Raw genomic sequence first — 15,884 nt, 5'->3', positions numbered from 1 at the left:
CACTTTAACGGTTGCTTAGTGGTGATCTCCACTTTCTTTAACCATATATTATCAACATAGTAATTTGTATATATATTAATACATAAATAACGTTTTAGATAACTTTAAACAAAAGACTGCAAAGTTAAGAAGTTAAAAGTTTTTCGGTACTGAAGTAACGGAAGTAGTGTTGCGTATAAAATGGACACACACAGTTGAGCTGGTTGAGCTTTCCGAAAACAGGGAGCGGAGTAAAATACGCATTTAACGATCGTAGCGACATAGCAAAGCTGTTCATCGTTTATAATGTTTCATAACCCTCTGTTAAAATTTAATAATACTATCTGTCACATTGTTCTCTCCAGCGACATGTGAATAGGTTTATTTTGCTTTTCTACGACCCCTGAACGACTCTTTATTCATAAAGTAACCCAGAGATGGCGCTGTAGTATGTAAAACTGCAGTAGCATTACATACGTACTCTGGTAGAATCAACATTATTTTATTATGATGAATCAAGCTTGGACTCTTACACTAGCGTCTGCAGGTTTAATTTGTGACTTAAACAATCGATAAAGTACTGCTATTTCTAATTCGCGTGACGGAAACAAATACAAATGAATCTATAGCGGTGAAACGACTAGTCGGACTATGAGTATCACTGAGACTGAGAGGCATGCTCGGCTTGCAATCACAAAACAAACGTCCCGGCTGCAGAACGGAGATTTCGTGGTATTCATAAAAACAAGTTATTCCTGATAAGGTATATAGAATTGCACCAAAAACATACGTATGCTGTTGTTGTTGTTTATTGCTATGTCACATGTGTTATTTATATATTTTAATAGGCCAGTGCCAGTGGATATTTAACCATATACATGATACGGCAGAGCTACGTATCCACTTCCGCTATACCGTACACCGGCGGTTAGATACAATAATGTAACCCAACAAGAGTAGGGTTACTCTTCAGGGTTCTCCTACGTTGCGCAACCGGGCGCCCCGCCCCGTTTGGGAAAACCCCCCACGTTTCAATTGTTGCGCCCCGTTTAAATTACCTCCGCCGCCGATTAATTCCACCACCAATAAAGTTTGACAGCGCGGGAATCGATCGTTAGAATTCCCATTCGACCAGCCCCCGGACGCGTGTATTTTTACGGTACACTAATGAGTAACCGTCCTACACTACGCATGCACTGCAGACCACACACAAGTACAAACAGTCACCCTGTCACAAACCTTAACACAAACTGTACGACTCGGCTGTCTTATATACAAGTACCCCAAATACTGTCTATGGTGTGGTGGCGATTTACGCATTACGTGTAAAAAACATGCCCCCCGGACCCCCCCCCCCCAGTTTCCCCTTCCCCTCTCCTTCCCCCCTCACCCTCCCCTCCCTCCCCTGTTTCAATTTCATCCTGGGGAGAACCCTGCTCTTGTTGGGTTACATTATTGTATCTAACCGGCGGTACACCACATTTGATTGGCTAGTAATAGTATATTTATGATGTCTTCAACATTACGTTGGAATCCCACCAGGGTTAGCTGTCTAGTAAACTTTTAGGTTCAAATGCCATTTATTTCTACACATTTGTAATTGTAGCCCCGTTTGATCATGGAAGCTCTTTTCTGTGAATCACGTTTTGTCGTTTCCAATACGAAACCTTTTGAACACATAAATAATAATATAATATTTAAAATATTGATTTATATTGCGCATGTTACATGCAGATATGTTCACATGCGCATTACAAAGGCTGATTATAAAACAGCGGACTGCAACACTGTAAAATATAGATATACTTAATTTACGACAATCCTATAACAATTCCTGATTATTAATAGCGGACTGCAACTTTGTAAAATATGATCTGAAACGACAATAATATAACATTTTCAATAAAATAGAACTCAAATCAAATGTAACCTAAAAATATAATGTCTATGTGTTAATGCAATGTTAAATAGATGAGTTTTAACTAGGCGTTAAAGATTCCAGCGACGTTTCACATCGAATATAACTAGGTAGCTTATTCCATAATTTTGGGGCAGCTGATGAGAAAGTTTGATCACAAAGTGTAGCCAACACATTCATAATATACTAACGCTGAGAGGGTCTATGTCCCCCGGGTACTGCGGAACGTACCCCTGGTACTATCTAATATGCCGACCGTACATCGCCTACTCCACTAACGAGTCTAGGGAGTCACCTACGCCTACTCCCTTAACCCTAACCCTAACCGTAACCCTAACCTTAATCCTAACCCTAACCATATCAGATAGTTACCAGGGTCGTTCGGGTATAACGCGGACCGTACCAGGGTACGTTCTTGCAGTAACGCGGCAGTACCCTGAGGGACATAGACCCTATGAGCTATACTAACATACATATATATAGTATATACACATACATAAATATACTAGCCAATCAGAAGTACTATACTGTAAAATAGCAGAAGTGGATATACTCTGCCGTATACGGTTAAATGTCTGCTGCGTATTTAATATTGTGTTTCTTCACCAGTCGCTTCTTCTAAACCTAAAAACTAGTACTAGTATAGCTCTAGAACTATAGCCTTCTGCCTCAGTCTGCCAAATTTTCTTGGAACACTTGCTGACAAAATATGGTATTTCCGCGATGCCGTGCTCTGGAACGAACTAGTTGGTATAGCAGAAGTTTCAGGGAGTCACACGGACTCCTCCATTATTATGTCAAATCAGTGAGTCCGGCAGTAAATCAGGGAGCATTGGACTCTGGACTTGCGTTAATTTCGCACCCTGCATTGGGCTGCATACACTGGGGAATCTGGGGGAGGTGTGCGAGCTGAAAAATGTGAGCTGTGACAGCCAGCTCGCACATCCCCTAGAGTCCTAGACTGTACACTGCGTGCGCGCGCCATCGGCATTTCTGATGACGACTTATAGATGGAAAATTACTGTTGTTTGTATTACATGGGACCTGTCTGAGGGCGTCGACTTGTACATAATGACGACTTATAAATGACGACTTAGGCGGGGCTATTCCAATGGATTTACTATGAGAGAAAATCGGTACTTTGACTTCCATGAGTCGACGACTTATGCGAATTGACGAGTTAGACGATGATGACTTTGCGAGTTTTACTGTACTACTAGTAGTGTCTAAATTAATCCATAAAAATGTTCCTTGCTGTCAAATCATAAATATAGGCCATGATGATAGCAGCCTATGAGGTATTCAAGTGCACAGAATTAGAATACACAGGACAGGAATATAACGTGTTATATCATATATATATGTCTATCTGTGCGTATCAGTCGATTATGATATCATGTATTTGGAGAGTAACACACTAATGAGTATAAGGCCTCCGTGTGGTGTGTACACATCAATGTTATCAAGAGTGCATAATAGAGTCTATTATGCACTCTTGATGTTATGTATACTACACTACAGACCAGCAGTTTCATGGTAAAACTATCATTAATTGTTTGTGTCATACATATTTAGATTGGAGATCACCTGCTTGGTAAATCTATAGAATGGAAACTACCAATCAGAAATTGCATTACAAAGGAACACACACTTGCCGTCTTTCTCAACAGAAAGGCTGCCTTTCAGGTAATTATGTTATGTCATATAGTACTTTAAAGCAAGAAATCTCAAGCTGTATTTACACAATTGACTTTTAGTTCAAAAGTAAAATGTTGATTAATTATCGTTCTTGTTGTACATTCTACTCGCATTGCTGAAACGTGGGCCGCAAGTGCGCATATTTAACCTCTAATGGCCACTGCTTGCACGTTAACTCGATCCATGAGATCAGCACAACTAGACAGCACATTGAGCTTAGATTCGAGTTCAAATTGCACATAGCTGAGGCGACTATCTATATTATGTGTCAGATCACGTTTATTGTTACGTTTCAGCATGGCATTCGAGATGTGCTGCAGGCTGGAGAGAAGTACAGCATGTCGGCCCAAGGCAAGGCAGGAGTAGCACTTGTAAATGCGCACGCAGCGGATGGATCCGCTAATCTGACGCAACTCCGAGAGATGCTCTTGTGTTTGCACGTGCAGCGCCTTCTGCATGCAAATGGGTAACATCACTTATTCCATTGTGGCATCTGTCAGAAATGAAGAAATTATTGATTTCGAATTGAATTCTCTTGCTCATTTATTGTAGGTATGACGTCCACATGTGTGGTGACGCTATCATTTATTGTAGGTATGACGTCCACATGTGTGGTGACGCTATCATTTATTGTTACACTGTCATTTATTGTAGGTATGACGTCCACATGTGTGGTGACACTGTCATTTATTGTAGGTATGACGTCCACATGTGTGGTGACACTGTCATTCCTCAGCTGCATTCCATGTTTGGCTCATCACCTCAAGGCTCTGATAATTCTGCAGTGGAGGTTAAGCAAGACAGCAGAGAAAAGTTGCTGAATGTGGCAGTGGAAGCTTCGCCATTTAAGCTTAAGAATGAGCCACAGCACAGCACTGAGTCTACAGATACTCTGCAACCATTGGCACTTAGTGCCCAAGAGTTTATCAAACAGGAAGGTTTACTCACTGGAGGGCAGCACTATAGCAAGAATCTTGACATCCTTACTGGTATGGATAGAGAATCGCTTCACAGTTACTATAAGTTTGCGATCCGGCGAAATGGGGTTCATATGACAGATATCATACCTGGACAGGTATAATGTAACATAAAAACGATTGAATCAGATTCAAAAGACTGTATTTATGCTCTTGTCTTGTCCACAACTATTTGTAATGTGGTTTGTGTTTGCTGTCTCGCAGTGAAGCAGGGGCAAACATGGACTCCAGCATTTCACGAAGTCATTCGTCTAGATTCTCAGCAAAATCTTCTAAACAACAAGGTATCATACTATGTGACGAATCCCGATGATTAAGGACAGTGAAAGCGGCTGTGCACGTGCATGTGGCTCCACCTAACTGAGCTGTCATCAGTACTGTATACGCCATATTTTTCGCATACAGATAATTTCGCGAATTCAGACTTGACGGACAATTTCACGAGTGGTTAATTTTGCGGTCGGTGAATTCCTTAAACAGTGAAGAACAGCGTGTTGTTATTTTTGCGTGTTGTTATTTTTGCGGTCGGGGACGTGTTCGCGAAATTCGTGAAAAATAAACCACCGCGAAATATACACAGGGTTTCTTATACATAAGAGGCACAGTGGCGCACCGCCGTTGTCAAATTTAACATCGCCGATGTGAAAATGTTCATGTATTTACCCGCCGTTGTCAAAATAGTGTCAACCCAAAAACAAATAGATCACCAGATTCACTCTGTGCTTCCAGCATATTTAGATTGCCATGTTCGTTTATTGAGTCATGTGACACAGGGTCTACACTTTTCAGTTATTTGATTGGTTGGAGTGCCATCCTTTTTGTCCCAAACTGCAGTGCTGCCACCTTATACTTTTTTTAAAGAAAATGAACTTTTTATACTTTTTTCATACTTTTTTCATGCATAAATACTTTTAAATACTTTTTTTTTCCAAAGATGGTCAAAACTCTTCGGACATACATTTAGGTACACTGAATTTGATGAAAGTAAAGATGTGCTTTGCTAGTCTTGTTGCAGGAGTGATGTGTGCTCTGTTCAGTGGAGTGTTTTTGCTCTCAGCTCTGCTGTCAGTGCGCATTGCACAGTGTTTCCCCTGCATTGACACGAGCGAGGCAGGCCACCTCGCTCAAATTCTCAGCTGCCACACAGAAATTTGTCCAAAACACCGCCTCGCTGACGAAACTTTTGACAACACAACTTGAAAAAGAGATTCAAGAGTCTCGTACAATGTGTTCAGAATAGCTTAGAATGCACCAAATTGCACCATTTTTTCAAAAATTTCCTGGGGGAGCATGCCCTTGGACCCTCCTACATTGGCCGGCACCTGCGCTGCTCACTTTGCTAGGATCTCGAAATGTGCAACCATCACAAAAAAATTACCACCTCACAAAGCTTTCTAGCCAGGGGGAAACACTGCATTGAAATATTCCAGACTGAGGGTTCAAGAGACAACTCATCATGGCATTGCACACACCATTCCTGAAGCTTGTTTGTATGCTGCACATAGGCTATAATGTATTCGGTAACAACATATAAGGTAAAAAGTGACTACAAATCATGGTAGGTTGATACAAATTTATACTTTTTTAATACTTTTTTTTAGACAATTTCGATACTTTTTTCTGGACAGATATTATACTTTTTTTGTAATATCCTGAGTGGCACCACTGAAACTGGCCATTACCTCCTTTGTCTAATTTTCCCTCAGAAGAAAACCTGATATAGCATATACAGTACATCATTAATAGATTTCCTAGACCTGCTCAATTTTCTCTTCATTGCTAAGGCTAACGGTGATGTGTGTGTTCTTTGGTTTCTCCATCAGGACGTGGCAGTTGTTGTACACGTGGCGAGTGCAGAGAAGCAGTATTATCAGCAGCAGGTTGACATCTTATGGAGAATGCTATGTGAGATCTCTGTACCACAGGTAAACCGTGCCGGTTTCAGGCTTCGCCTTTTCAGTGGGCCGATCGGCCCAAACCCCGTAAACAACCCCGTCTCCGGTGTCCACAGGGCTTTGTTTCCGCCCCGTCAAATTTTGATGTTCCAAGAATTGAAAACGAAAGTCAAATCAAGAAAGAACACCTGTTGTGGTGTAACTTCTGGGGGATACTTTTTCTAAAACACCGGACGTCTTAAAACACCGGCAAACAAAGGTTTTCTTACATAATTCATCAGTTTTAAAAAATCAGCCCCGTCTAGAGAAAATCAGCCCCGTCAAGTAAATGACGGGGCCTTTTTTAGGCTCTGTGGTTTTCACAGCCGGCGAAGCCGGGCAGGTTTGCACTCTAGCAGACTACTTGCGATGAATGCTTGTGTTTTCTAGGTTATCTCTAACTGATATGTACAGGATGTCGACATAGCTTTTGCTAGCAGTATATATTCTATTGAACTATGCAGCAGTGCAATGCATTACCATATAGTAATAGCGTAGGATTGTCATCTCTTTGTGCCCATTATGACTACGCCACTCGTGGGTTATAGTTTTAATAAAAATGCAAGTTCGAGTTCTCTTTCCAAAACATTTCAACAAAAACCTAAACAGTCCGATGGTTCAAAATTTCTTGTCTACCTTGTCTTTGTGACTGTGCACAATCTAATTTTTTATCGCTCGCATGTATACGCACACACAGGTGCACCTGACTCATGCATCTGTCACCTGCCAGAAGGGAAGAGGATTGGCTAAATCAACGACTGCTTCTGACTTAATAAAGTAAGTTTACAACTGTAATGTGACAGAATGTTTGAGGCAACATTCGTGCCTGTGCACCCGATCGCATATATTCTTCGTAACGAGTAGTGCTTGGTCAAAAGAAAATAGTCCGAAGTCACGTTTGTATCGGGAAAGAGAAGTGTAAATTTTGTTTGGGCTGTCAAAGACATTGATCATTAACCTAGTGGCGAACTCTTGCTAGACGTGATGGGGAAAGAGTAAGGAGGTTTCTCTCTAGGTTCATGATATGTAACTCACTGGCTCAACGGTTTATCTTCTTTAGGCTAAGAACTGAGCAAATGAAAGAAGCCTATGTTGTGAAGTATGGGGATGTAGTGAAAGGTAAGAAAAATTCTAGTTTATGCCCACTGTAAAAATGCATCAGCCTCTTCTTAAGTTCATATGGATGCACACAATAGTCATCACGCTATATCATTTACGTGAGCCCAATACATGCCCTCATAACCTCATAACCTCATAAGTGATAATCTTCAAAAGTCCTGGAGACTATAACGAAGATGGAGAGAGTGGATCCAACGTCGGTAAAGATCCACACTGCGATCGCAGCGGAAAAAGTTTGTGAATTTGCTTATTACAATGGATGAAGGCAGTGAATTCCAATACGGAAATCACAGAGACAAATGAAGCTAAATCTTAAAGGGATCCTTAGTAAGTTTTGTACATTGTCCGAAAACAGTTGATCACGCTCAGATGAGCGCGGCTGCAGCGAACAGGCCTCATTAAGCAAGAATGGAATGCCAATTTTTCATCTTCACCATTGATAAATTTTATAGAAAAGTTTATTGAGTTTTGGAGTTGAAGAAAGCGGAACACGAGGGGAGGCCATTCAAGACCGATGCCAAAACAACATCGCGTACTATCATCATAGTTTCTTACTGTGAGACCCATCTCCTAGCTTTATGCTGAATGGTGTCAATCTAGAGCAGTTTCCTGAAGTCTTATAGCGTGGCACCAGGCTGGTGAAGCATATTGATAATATGTTGCAGAACCATAGTTTTGGAAAAGTACGGGAACCGAGTTTTTAGATCAGCAAAGCTTAAGATTACGCTCGTAGCATGCGAATGATCGGTGCGCTTTCTTACAAATTGTTTAGCTCAATGTGGGATTCCAGCGAAGATCGTTACTATATAAACACCCAAATATTTGATACAGTAGTCGGGTAAGAGATAGATATTTATGCGATACAAACGAGTTATAGTAAAAGTCTTAAGTGGTGATTTTTGGGAGACGTCAGTATATGCTGTAAGAATTTTACACTTTTCTGTATTGATATGAATTACCCCATTTGATGTTGCCCACTTCTCAGCTACGAGTAAGGACCCTCTGGAGGGTAACTGGTCATTCTTATTGTAGATGGTGCCGGTACAGTACAGCGTCGTCAGCCAAAGAGGCGTAATAGAAGTAGAAAGGGTCAGTTTCCGCCAACAAATCATTTATAAAAGGATATAGAACAGCAGTGACCAAGCACTGACCTTGGGGTATACCCGATGTGGACAGCGGGCCACATCCGACATGCTTGCCGTTAACACAGCAATTTGAATTCTATACCTTCAAAAAGTCAGAGATCCATTTTAACGTTAGTAGTATCCAAACCAAGTGACCAGGTTGAGATTAAAAGTCATTGAGGAACCCTATCAAATGCGCCTTTACTAAATCTAGGAATTTACTGCATCAAAACCTGCTGAGACTTGTCAAGACTTAGTGTACCAGTCATGAAAAACGTTGATTAACTGGGGTAACTTGCTAGAAAACCCGTGCCGAAAACCCATGTTGATGATGTCGACAGGATATCATGCTATCCAAAGTGGTTTATAACAGAAGAGTAGACTATATGCTCAAATGCCTTAGAGCAAGAGGAAGATCAGAGTATTGCGGGCCGATAATTTGATGCAAGGGAGCATCCACCCACCTTATAAAACTGTGGTATTTAAGAGCCTTTTCCAATCAAAAGCGCAAGAAGAACCTATGATCGTATGACTGACAAAACAAAATGTGTAGCTAGAGAAGGCCCAAGCTCATGGCAAAATGATGCAGAATAAATACATGGCACCTTATCGGGACCAGCAGCCTAGTATTGTGGAGATATATTCTTAAGTACCGAGCATCACGCCACTTAGGGAGATAACAATTTTGGGTCTACACTCAGTCGCGGAACTTATAATTTAAAGTGGCTGCGGGACTGCTGCCTTATTGCGATTAAGCTGTTACACAAGAAGGTAGAGAAGACCGATTTGAATTGATTACTAGGGCAAACAGCCTTCGGTATGCGAGAGACGCCATTCGCAGGAAATACCATCATCACGATAAGAAGAGATGGGATACCATGTTCCCGTTTATACACTTCTCAGTTAAACCTCCAGAAAGTCGGTTTTGATCTCCCATCTGCAAAGTGATAGTTATCACAAACAATACCATTTTAGAACAACTTCGATGGAAGTTTACGATTTTAATGCGAGACAAAATTTCTTTCGATACTAGCTATATGTCCTAGACCTAGCTGCCGCGTGCGTTGTTGAACGCCCATGCGACCTTTGAAAGCAGGCGATCCCTTTCCCTCATAGATTACTCTTTAAGGAGAGGGACAACAAGGACGAAGCCTTATTACTGAGATAACCTTACGAGGGATCATAGGGTTTTACCTCCCGGTAGATGATAGCTGTTTTAATTAGCAACCAAATTAGATTCAAGGCGATCTCTTTGTCGTATCACTGCGAAAGTACTGAGGCATTAAACTCAGTAAAGTAGATTTAAAAAGTTGTTCTTTATCAGCCTTTAAATATCAAAGAGCGGGAATCTCACGTAGTTCCTAAATAGCTAGCTTTTAACTGGATTAAAGATCTCAAGTAAAGATGACACAATCATGCTTGGTCACTTAATTCCTAGGGACCACAGATATAGATGAGCACCAGATTGGGGAAAATTTGTAAATACTAGATTCAAGGATGTTACTACAAGTCTTCAAGTGCACTCGATGTAAGGCTGGTGTGAGGACAAGGTTGAGTAGGAATTGACTAGTCGCACAAGGATCTAGCGACGTTGATTACATAATTGGGTTATCTCGCTTGGGCCAGTCACTGAAAGAGGACTGCCAATCAATTCCGGGCAAATGGAAGTCACACAAAGAGTGAGGTGGATAGGACTCAATCATGACGAGAGAGAAGGCGTTCACCGAATTATGTGATTCCAATGAGTTGCTCAAGAGGGGGCCTATACAATCATTGAGTATAAGGGTCTGAAGAATTCTTAATATTTTAGCTTCAGCCAAGTAAGTTCGCTCCTTGTTTCATCAAAGGATGGATTAAGTTAGAGAGCTAGAAATGGATTTATCTTAACATGCATTAAAAACGCACCTCCATGACGGTTACGGTCTTTCCTATAAACATTAAAGTTATCGGGGGAATACCTCACTGTGATGGGATTAGAGGGGTCAAGTTTTCAGATTCAGTGCCAAGAAACTAATATCTGGCCGGCAAAGTGATCATTAATGACGGTTGAGGATGCTGGCGGTTAGGCATCACCTTTGAATGCTTTAAAGCTTACTCAAAGGAATTTTAATTTAATTCCTAGGACGAGAGTTCTTAGCAGTGCGTTGCAGGAGGAGTTGATATTTGGGTTCTTTGGAAAGAATTAGTAGAAGCCCTGAAGGCGGGGAAAAATAATTTCGGTGTGCGACACAAATCATCAATGTCGCAAAAAAACTATTCAGAAGAGATTAGGAATGACCACACTTGGGAACAAATCCAAACACTAGATTGGGGAATTAACATGTATTAAGAATTTCACCTCTTCACATCCAGAAGCAACGGAAGTATGAAAACCATGTACGTGCATACATCACACAAATTGCTTTCTGATTGGAGCGATACGCGGCATTCCAACAAGAACCACATAGAAATTTAATCGGCGCCAGGGTTTAAGTTTTCAATATCACCACTCAAAACAAGTAAAAAGATACATGAGCCACAATTTATTGCTTTTTTGCCTAGAAACGTGACCATTCCCAGCTTGGTGGCTGGGCGAGCTAGTACAATTTAGGTAAAGTGTAGCAGGGTACTTCTAAACACATGTTGCCTGTGCTATGACGCGATTAGCAGGACTAGAGCTGAGAGCGTAAACATGGGATGCAAATACCAGGATGATAAAACAGCAAAAATTAATGTGATTTTGTGATATACACATTAAAAACAACGGGTTATATTTGTTGAGAATTCTATGTATGAGTGCATACACATATGCAGACATCAGTGTAGTGTTACAATGGATGAAATTGTCTTGTATTTGTTGTTTGTAGGTGCCGAATGGGATGACACAATCCAGGTAGCAGCAAGTGCCATCGTCAAGTTTGAGATGCTTTCTACATCTTCAAATACAAGTGTAAGTGTGCCAGTTTTGTATGAAACCTGACATGTACTGCAGAGCAGTGTTCCATCTAAGCTCTGTCGCGCGCGCATGTTTTGCAACCAGCGCACAAAGGAAATTAATGTGTGCACAAAATGTTAGTTACCTAAAATAATCTAGTAATTAATAATTATACTTATTGAAAACAATCTCTTGGATAACTGTTTCTGTTAACTACTAAACTACTAGTACTAGTACTAGTACTAGTTAGTCGGTTTTTCAAATACCACATTTGTACATTACTAATTTACGTGACTTCTCCTTTCTTGTTCCGGTGTGTACAGCTGCAATTTCAAGTTTAAATTTGCACAACATACGATTTTTGCGCACACTGACTACTAATAATTAGAGGAAACATTGCTACAGAGATGTATTTACTGGCACTCTGTAGTCTTGTGTCTTGTTCTATGTATGTATATATATATATATGTATATAGCATCATGTGTCGGGGATACAAATGTAGTAGGATACAGCAGTCGTTGGTGACATTGACTGTGGTTTCTCCTAGATGCATACACCACAGAATATGGCACGCAGTACTTTCTGCTTAAATATATGAATGACTGACAGTATCGCGCATAGCTATCCTACATACACGCGTATCAGTACGGTATCTACATACACGCGTATCAGTACGGTATCTACATACACGCGTATCAGTACGGTATCTACATACACGCGTATCAGTACGGTATCTACGTACACGCGTGTCAGGTCAGTGCTCGTTCAAGATGTTCGTAAATGGCATGTCACGATGATGGGTCATGCCGCACTGAAGCTCTGCACATCAATTGGCTCATCAAAATTCGCTAATCGCAATAACAAACGCAGATGGGTGCACCAACGAGTGCTTTTTGACGAGCATTTGATGATTCAAATCATGATCACTGAAATTCAATTAAAACACGAAAACGAGCAGGTGCACTTGACCCTTGAGCAATGTTCTCTTGTGACTGTGCTTAACGACACGCCCCCCATTCACCAGGTTTGGTGCTACTCCTGATATGACTGTTATGCAATTGGTCATTATTCTTTTATTCAGTAGAGATAGTTTGTCATTGTGGCTCGCAGCGTCCCACAATCAAGATTTGGAAATAAACCTGCCATTTTTCATCGAGTGCTATGTCAGTCCTGCTACTACATTCAAAGCTATGAAATGTCCTAAGAGCAATCTAGACACTAGACCGGGGTAGAAATTAACTTTGAACACGGGGAGTCCCAATGGACTCTGCTACCCTTAAAATAGGGAGTCCCGCAGCAAAATGCAGGGAGTCCGCAGTCTGAGGTTTCAATTTAAAATATTAACATAACGTGCATGTGCCTTATTTTTAAGATCATGCGGTTGCACGTCTGCCCATTTTCTTGGAACACGGATTAGGCTGAAAAAAATATGGTAACTAGACAGAGGCACCTCACGGAGCAGTGGCATATCGCTCCGCGACGCAATGTAACAATGTTAAGTGTTACGAGCTGGCTCGCCGCTCGCCTGCTGCCTGCTGCTGACTGACTTCCGCCGCTCGCTGGTGGCGCTTGCTGACCGTCGCCAGGCTCATTGCACGGGTTCTCCCCAGGAATGAAATTCAAACTAGGGGGGAGGGAAGGGAAGGGGGAGGGGGGGGATGAAATAAGGCGGGGAGGGGGCGTGGTTTTTTTAGGCCGTACCACTAATTAATGCGGATTTTAAAATCTCCACCACACCATAAGCGGTATTTGGGGTTCTGTAATATATAAGATATGCCGAGTCGGTGTACAGTTAGTGTTGGGTGGTGGGAAGGTTTAGACTGTTGTAATTGTCTGCAGTGCATGCCGTGGTACTCGTAAAAATCCACCGTAGCGGGTATACCTGGTCCAAATTGTACTTCTTGACGCCTCGAGTTCCGCGGCGCTGGAAAGCTTTTATTGTGCGTGGACATTTAATCGGGGCGGAGAGTATTGTTAAACGGGGCGCCAACGATTGAAACAGGGGGGAACGTTATCCGCCCACCAACGGGAGCGCGCGGCAAAGAACCGGGCGCCCCGTTTGCGGCAACGTGAGGGAGAACGCGCTGCATTGGTATTGCTGCTGACCTCACTCGCCTGCTGCTGACTCGGCCCCGCTTCGCTGACTCGACGCGCTAGTCGATTGCGCCGCGCGGGCTGGACACACACAACACCCCACACACAACACACAGCAGCACCACACACACACACATCAGGGCTTGAATTAAGCGACGAGAAGGGCAGCGCTATTTTTTTAAGGCATGTGAGAAAATACGCGCATTGAATTTTTTCTTATAAAATTGGAAGGCACAGAGGCTAATTTTAAAAAGGCACCACAGGCAACTCTCAAATTTTGATAAGGGGCCACAAAGGACTTTTGGTAAAAATATAGGAAACTCATGAACAATTCGATACATCACATCGGTCTTGCTTTTAATGTACAAAACAATATGCCCGCCATGTAAGCTTACAACAAGCAGTAACACCTGACGCCCTGTACCGCCCTGCTGCTAAATGAAGTTAGCAGTTGACTTGAACGCAGAAATTTCCATGCCATCGCTATCAGGAGACGAATAATTATCGCGATGCGTTAATTATTTCCTACCTGCCGACTATCGGCTTTTAAGCGTCATACATTCGACAAACTGCCAGCACGCACGAGGCGCCACGTGTTATGTTGCTCGACTAAACGAAACTAAGGCAGTAGATAAAGGGCATAGCGCGACGGGCAATTACACAAAAAGGGCAAGGCAGGTGACTGCCGTCGGTCGGGGTGGATTTTTCAGGGGCAGTAACGGGCGATGAATAGGGCACCGACGGGCATTGTCACGTCGGTGCCTGCGTCCGTTAATTCGAGCCCTGTACAACACACACACAACGACACGAATTACAGTTACCCGCGGCCCCTGCGGCAACTCTGTTGCGCGGAGGTAAACTAGAGCAGAAGGGCACTCACAGGAGAGTGCATACGCACTGAAGCGACGCGTGTAAGCAATGATATGTGTATAACAGCTGGCTCGCTGCTGGCTGCTGCTGGCTGAGACGCGCCTAAAGGCGAGCTGCGCTCGACTGGATGCCCTAAGGCGAGCTGCTGCTGAATCGACTCGGGCCGCGAACACTACACACACACACACCCACACACACACCATCACAGTGCGACCGAATCGCATTACCTCCCCTGCACTCGTTGCGGAGCGGAGGTAATTAATGCGTATGGCGCAATTTCAGGGAGTTACACGGACTCCTGCATAGATGTCAAATGCAGGGGAATTTTAACTAGCGCGACTTCGTTAATTCGGCAACCGCTGCCTAGATAATAATATTTAATGTATATATAATACAAACCTATTCTCATTTTGTTTGAGTTTTTTTCTCTAGCTTGCGCACAAAATTGCCTCAATGTGGTTCTAGATCAGGCCGATGCTCCAGGAAAAACTCAAGGCAGTGAAAACGATAATAAAGTATGAAAATTTCTTTAATAATAACTTCAAGAGTGCATAATAGAGAAGAGTATGACAACGGTTTTAACCAGCGCTTTTGCATGTTTTCAACTGTAATATAATCATATCCATATGTGAATAAATATATGATTTCAAACTTTACCTTGTTTCGTCTATGATTCTCCATTAATCATATGACACGCACATTATACGCTGAAAAATCGTATGTGTTTCTTCAATAAGTTATTTGAATACGACAGCGGTATTCGTAGCGTTTTCAGAACGATGAATGCATCCTCGCGACGCGAAACTTATCTTATGGGACTAGTGTTCTGTTGTCTATGAACGGTACGCTGGGGCGTAAGCGGGAATTCAGCTGCTACGCTAGCTTGGCCGTGAGAGCGCATTTATTTTAGCATGAGCAAGCTGGAAACGCTGCCGCTGAATTAAATCGAGTGAGCCTTAACTATTCCATATGACGCCCCAAAGTTACCGTCATAGGACAACTAGAACACTAATCCCAATAAGAAAGTTCGGTCGGAGAGAGCATTCATAGCGTGAAAACTGGTACGAAACCGTTCGATTACAAATACTTTTTTTGAAAGAACAGCATACGATTTCAGAGTAAAATTGGTGGTGTCAGTATGATTAAGGGAGAATCAATAGACGAGAAAACAAGTAAAGTTTGATATATTTATTCACAATATGATAGATTATTTACCAGTTGAAAACTATGCATAAACGCTGTTCAAAAAACCGTGT

At 42.1% G+C, this 15,884-nt stretch overlaps 1 protein-coding gene across 2 annotated transcripts in view; it reads left to right on the top strand.

Annotated features, from left to right (window-relative positions):
• Positions 1–15,884, top strand: part of LOC106817558 (DALR anticodon-binding domain-containing protein 3-like) — a 24,638-nt gene that overhangs the window by 1,957 nt on the left and 6,797 nt on the right. The window contains exons 1-9 of one of the 2 annotated variants that reach the window (XM_014822233.1): positions 616–742; positions 3,473–3,583; positions 3,892–4,061; positions 4,292–4,584; positions 4,777–4,856; positions 6,396–6,497; positions 7,204–7,283; positions 7,567–7,625; positions 11,596–11,678. In XM_014822233.1, coding sequence (XP_014677719.1) covers positions 3,934–4,061; positions 4,292–4,584; positions 4,777–4,856; positions 6,396–6,497; positions 7,204–7,283; positions 7,567–7,625; positions 11,596–11,678 — 825 coding nt within the window. In that variant the 5' untranslated portion in view covers positions 616–742; positions 3,473–3,583; positions 3,892–3,933. Of the gene's footprint in view, positions 1–615; positions 743–3,472; positions 3,584–3,891; positions 4,062–4,291; positions 4,585–4,776; positions 4,857–6,395; positions 6,498–7,203; positions 7,284–7,566; positions 7,626–11,595; positions 11,679–15,884 lie in introns of those variants that run through there. The other variant, XM_014822232.1, reaches the window with a different exon arrangement.

The sequence above is a fragment of the Priapulus caudatus genome, unplaced genomic scaffold (assembly GCF_000485595.1).
Source record: "Priapulus caudatus unplaced genomic scaffold, Priapulus_caudatus-5.0.1 Scaffold1768, whole genome shotgun sequence".
Taxonomy (NCBI): domain Eukaryota; kingdom Metazoa; phylum Priapulida; class Priapulimorpha; order Priapulimorphida; family Priapulidae; genus Priapulus; species Priapulus caudatus.
Note: the sequence above shows the minus strand (reverse complement) of the source record. Positions and strands in the feature narration are given on the sequence as shown.